Raw genomic sequence first — 6,303 nt, forward strand, 5'->3', positions numbered from 1 at the left:
GGCCTACAGCCTGGCCTATTTAACTAAATAGGCTTTTCAAAAAGCCTGTGCCTGGCCTGTTTACGAAGAAAGCCTGGCCTGGCCTGGCCTGTTATAGGCCAGGTAATAGGCCCCTGGTAGGCGGCCTGGCCTGTTTCCACCCTTAAGTGGGGGTGAATCCATAACTTGCCTCCATGCATCCTCTCCTTCACCCAACCAGGCTACGCCACGTGTTCAAACATTTCAAACCTTCATCATGCATCCAATCACCTTCTGCCACGTGTCATGCATATCTCCAAGCTGCCACATTCTACTCCCAACCCTCACAGTGCAGATTCATACTCATTTAATTAGGTAGGCTCATTTTTTACTCTAATTTATTCCTTTGTCCATTAATTCTATATTATAATAACATTATCCAATACATAATTTTTTAAACAATTGAATAGTTTTACTAGACATAAAATTAAAAAAAGTGACTCATATTAAATAATTTTTTAGGATAAATAAAAATTTGTTAAATGATAAAATAAATCACTTTGAGGCATCCTTTAATTAAATCAAGTTTTATTATTGTTATTTAATAATACATAAAAAATTCTCTTTTTTATAATAAATTCGCAAACCACATCTCTACAAAAATTTAATATTTTATAAATAAAAACATGACAAATAAGCTTTTCAAAAAAATAAATTAATTTTGAGATTTAATCAAAGATGGAGAGAAGGTCGCCCTGGAGGCCTCTTTCTTCTCAGATCATCTTCGAAAGGTCGCGCTACGCCGCTTCTTTTCAATCGATTAAATCTCAAAATCAATTTAGTTCCACTTTTTAAATGACAAAATAAAAAAAACTTTTTTTCAATGATAAACAAAACTTGCAAAATATATATTTTTGACTAAAAAATATATTTTCTTTAATTAAAATACACTCAACCAACAAACCATTTTCTACTTAAAGAACTACGTAAGCCTTGATCCCTTAATGGGGTACGTAGGACCAAAGTCAATATTGTCAGGCTCAATAATAAAAAAAAAACTATTTTTTCTTCTTAATAATTGATTAATTAATCATAAAATTTAGTAATAATAATAATGGTAATAATAATAAAGTCATATATTTTAATGAAGGGTACCGCTTAAGGCGGGCGGGTAGGGTGCTAATACCTTCCCTACCTTGTAACTGACTCCCGAACCTGGATATCAAAAATCCAAAAGCCCAAGGTAATTGGGCTTAAAGGATTTTTCTACATTTTTAACTATAAAATGCAGTGGCGACTCTAAACAAAGTCGTGCAGCCAAAAATCGGGGCGTGACAATTATTATTTATTTACATATAGTACAATGGATTAAACTCATACATTATTAATACATTCATCTCTTTCTCATAAAAATAACAATTACAGTGATTGTACCTCACGTTAGGACTTATTGTTAGTTGGCATTATCCGCGTTAGGGTAATTAGAACTCTACCCACTCATTTAGTTGGTCCAATTATAATGAGATTTATATATGATTGAGTTTTATTAGGCAAATAGTGAAGTTTGGTTAAATAATTAGCCTCTAAATAAAGAATAAACATGACATGATTCAACCTATCTTGTAATTACAAATAACTTCACCTATCTTGTAATTACAAATGACTTCTATTTGACGTGTTCCTTCAATGGTAAATAAAGTAATAACATTTTTTGATAGTTGCAAATGTAATTTCTTATTTCTAGTCATATTTCCAATTGTCTCTTTCTAGATATTTAAGTCACACTTCTACAAATCATTTATTACAACAATGTATAAATCATTTTATATATGTATCACATATGTTGAGTTTTATATTTATAATAATTGATATTGATAATACTTTACATTTAAAAACTTAATATATTTAATCGGATTTAGAGTATAATTTAAAAGTTCACCGGGTTATATTAAATTTTATATGCAGAGACATAATATAATAATAAAATAGAAAAAGTAAAATTTTAAAATCGCTACCCTTCATTTCCATTAATGGATATCAATAAAAAATAAATACAGAATAGTTTACAAAAGTTTCCAAACTGAGTCTCTCAGCTTGAAAAATCTGGAATTCCCAACTCACCGATTCGAACCCGGGACGACTCGGTGGACGATCCTCTCCCACCCTTGTGCCATCTCCTCAGCATTCTCCGGAGCTTTGTAACAATTGTTATGTGCATCCCAAATTACACAAAATACACACAATGACACAAACTAACCTTTGTTTCTATATACCCCATTACACTCAACATTTTGAGGTGCTTCTATCTATCATATACCACTCAACTTCTTTTTATAGAAGAGTGGCCTCTGCATCAACTTGCATGCACCTTACTAATTTAGCTCTTAAATACCACCAAGTAATAAAATACTCAATGGTCCAAATAATATAAAAAAAGTACCTTTAAATCTCTCATAAGATGGGGTAAAAGTGAAACCCACAATTTATACTTGGTGGAGTCGCAGTTTCCAATAGAAAATCGGGTCGTGACAGGTGAGTGGGTAAAATTCTCCGATGAGGCCGAAAAAATTCTCTAGTAATGTCTGAAGCCAGTCAACTCAGCCGAGTCAAGAACCAACGATTACCCGGGTCAGAACTCAAGTGGTTAAACGAACTGAACCGGATCCGGTTCATTTCGATAACTACCAAATAGTTTTATCAGTAAAGCCAGGGAGTAGCGGTCGAGTTTCTGGCCAGAAATCAAGATTACTCCTAAGACCCAAGTTGCAATACCTTTGAAAATCCTCAATCTCCATATTAACCAACCGGTTCGATTTCTTTCCCGGTTTAGACCGGGAAATAAACCGGAGAATCTGTTGAAACACATCTTCGTCGCAGGGAATAGCCAAGGGTCCATGGTTAGAGAAACCGTACTCTTCCTCCACTTCTACTAGAAGCTTCTTGAAGATGGGGTGGTTCAGGTACGTTACGGGTACAACAAATCTGGTGCAGTTGATTCCAACACAGAGTGCCACGTGTCCTGTGGGAACATCTGACGGTGAGCGATTGGCGGATGAAATGTGTGCCTTGTTTCGCCATCGGCGGAGCATCTGGCGGAGCCGTACAATGTGGCCGATTGTGCTGCATTTTGTTGATGACATTGTTAGTGTTTTTGGGTTGTGTTTGGTTTTGCTGATACTGTTGTTGTTGTTGTTGTTGTGGGGAGAGAGAAGGAAATGGGTGATTGGGGATTTGGGGAGAGTGAGAGTTAAGAATTTATAGGAGAGAGGTTTGGAAAGTGCCCATGGTTGGTGTAAGTAATTACCGGGGGCTACTGTCTGCTCTGCTTTTTGCAGCATATTTAATTATGTTTTACCCGTCAAATCTAGGTTGGCATAGTAATATTGTATTAATTGCTTTTATATATACACCGTGTTGATAGTCACTTTGTGTTTGCTGACCCATATTTTTTTATTATATTAATTATTTTTATTAAGTATTAAATTTGTATTTTATATTTTAGAGAATTAAAATATTTTTTGTTGGATGTACTTCATGTTATAATCTTTATATTTGTTATAGTATCCAACTTAAAGTGAGATATATTAATTATAATTATCTAAAATTATATTATTTTACTTTAGAAATAAAAAATGTTAAGAGCAAAATAGAAAAATAGAACCATGATGATAATTATTTTAATTTTTGATTTTATATATAATATAGAAAATAATATAGATATGTGAAATATTTATTCACGTAAAAATGTATGTAAAGTTAGTATATCAAATCAAATTTTTTATATTAATTTTCAAAAAGAGTTAATTAAAATTAAATATAAATAATAGATTATTAGTAAGGATATATAAAACTTATAGATTGTGAGTCTATATATATGAAAATAAAATATCTCATCATACTAGAATATAACTTATCTCCTTAAATTCACACATTATTTGACATATGTCTTATTTTTTCTTTATAATATATTTAAAAATAAAAACTTATTGAAAGAAGATAAATAAGACACATGTTAAACACTATGTTGACTTAAAGGAGATAATTTATCTTCTGGTATGATGAGGAAATACTTTATTCTATATATATATATGTCATGTGGAACTATTTACACCTAAATTAAGTTAGGTTCAATCTTATTCATTTATTTTTTAAATCCAACTCGGTAAAACTTAAATATATATATACATTATATATTGTTTACTTATATTTATTTGCTTATTGATTAAATATAAATGATGAATTATAGAGTAAAAAAATAAATCTCTTACATGTATCATTGACAATTGGATCGTCCTAATTATATTTATGCAATGTCTGCCTAAATTGGATGGACAACAGAGCATGCCCTTTTGTGAAAAAACATGAAATATTATATTTTGTATGTCCTAAATATGGCTAGGGTTGGCTTGCATGTCGCTATGTATAAAATAGGTAAGAATGAAAATTAGAAAGATAATAATTTTTTTATAAAATTAAGCATAATTTTAAAAAATAATCTGATTTGATTCCTACATTTTTTAAATTATACATAACAATGTACAAATTCAAAAAATATAACATTACATACCTTTCGATTCTAAACAATTTAATAATACATATCTTCTAATTTCAAGAAAACCAAAACTTATTGATTAAAATCATGTATGTGGATAGCTCACCCTATATGTTAGAAAATCACGTAGGTTAAGCTGCTATTTTGTGTGAATATTTTAGGCTAATAGACATATTATTGATGTTGGGTCTGTCCAATAATTACATGCAATTAATGCATATATTTTTTCTATGGATAATATATAGTATAGTAAATATAATAAATTTACAAATATAAAAGTACTATCATTTGTAACATAAATAGATACAAAATTAACGATGTTAAAAATAATTGTGATTGTCAAAATAAAAAAAATGAATATTTCATGTGCAATACGATTTAACCTATTTTGAACGATATTATCTTATTTTGACCCATTTAATAACATTTCCATTCTAAATAACAGTTCACTAGTTTGGGTAATTATATATAGCGTCCTTGTATGTCTTCCCTTGTTAGGACTTTAATAATTGGTTTCCGGAAAAGTGTTTTGGATAATATAAAATTCTTAGATACGGACAAAAGCCACTTTAGCAATAAATTGGAGAGAAGTAAAATTGCTTATACTTTCTAATTTTACATAAATTATTTTTTTGTTTATCAAATCGTTTTTCCACCGTCTAAACAAATATTAATTCTTGTGTCCAATAAACATATATGTATATGACTTTACCTAATCAACCCACAATATCTTTTCTCATTTAAAAATAAGTAAATCATTATATTGTTTATACAAATATGAGTATGAGTGACTTGATCATCTAACCGTAAGTATTAGGAAACGAATTTAATATGTATACACATTAATAACGTAATATTTTTACACTGTGTTATTAACTTTTAAAAAAATAATATAAATTAATGATGAACAATATGCTAATAATCAATGTTGTGAAACTCGAACCGGACATTAAGTCAGAAGAGGTCTTGTATTAGGTTTAATCGGTTTAAACAGTTAAACTGTCCGATCGGACCGGATAATTTCATATATAATTTATCATTTTTATCTATAAATATATAGTTATATATAAATACAAAATTTTATATAATTAATAATTATATATAATTATATTGAAATAACATTTTTCCGCTTTTTTGGACTAGAGTAAAACAAAATATTAGTGTAATGTTCTATTTTTTTTAAAATTTTAACTGAACCGTCTCGTTCACTTCCGGGGTTATTGCGGTTCAACCGGGTTTAACATGGTTGGACCGGAATTTCTCCAGTTCAAAGTGGTCCAATCACTCACTCGATTAAGACTATAAACCATAACCATTTTCAAGTCCGGTCAATGGTTACACCGATCAGATCATTCAATCCGATCTAGTTATCACAACATTGCTAAAAATATAAAAAAACTTTATACCAACTTATAGATTTTAAGTTCTTAGGAAATAAGTTATATGTGTTACATTTAAGTCCAAAAAAATATAAGATATTTAGGAATGACAGTAGAATGTAAGAGGCATGAGTTATACTTATTCGTTTTCATACCCATATTAATAACTCATATATTATATATGAAATTATTATTATATTATCAATAAAATTTATGCAGCTATTAAATTTATTACTATGTTTTAATTACTAAAATTCATTACAAAATAATACTAAATAACTAACATATGTTTATATAATAATAAAAAAGTATAATATATAAAAATATTAATTAAAAAATAATTTTATAAATATGTGGTTATTTGTGGGGTGATTATCATGTTATCCATCCCCACCCCTTTCTATTTTTATGAGT

The 6,303-nt window shown here is 29.4% G+C and overlaps 1 protein-coding gene across 1 annotated transcript; it reads right to left on the reverse strand.

Annotated features, from left to right (window-relative positions):
* Positions 1,963-3,189, reverse strand: LOC109343146 (auxin-responsive protein SAUR50-like). The gene has a single exon (XM_019581307.1). It carries the CDS (start codon positions 3,096-3,098, stop codon positions 2,640-2,642), a length of 459 nt encoding a protein of 152 aa, XP_019436852.1. The 5' UTR covers positions 3,099-3,189; the 3' UTR covers positions 1,963-2,639.

This window comes from Lupinus angustifolius, chromosome LG03 (genome assembly GCF_001865875.1).
Source record: "Lupinus angustifolius cultivar Tanjil chromosome LG03, LupAngTanjil_v1.0, whole genome shotgun sequence".
NCBI lineage: Eukaryota > Viridiplantae > Streptophyta > Magnoliopsida > Fabales > Fabaceae > Lupinus > Lupinus angustifolius.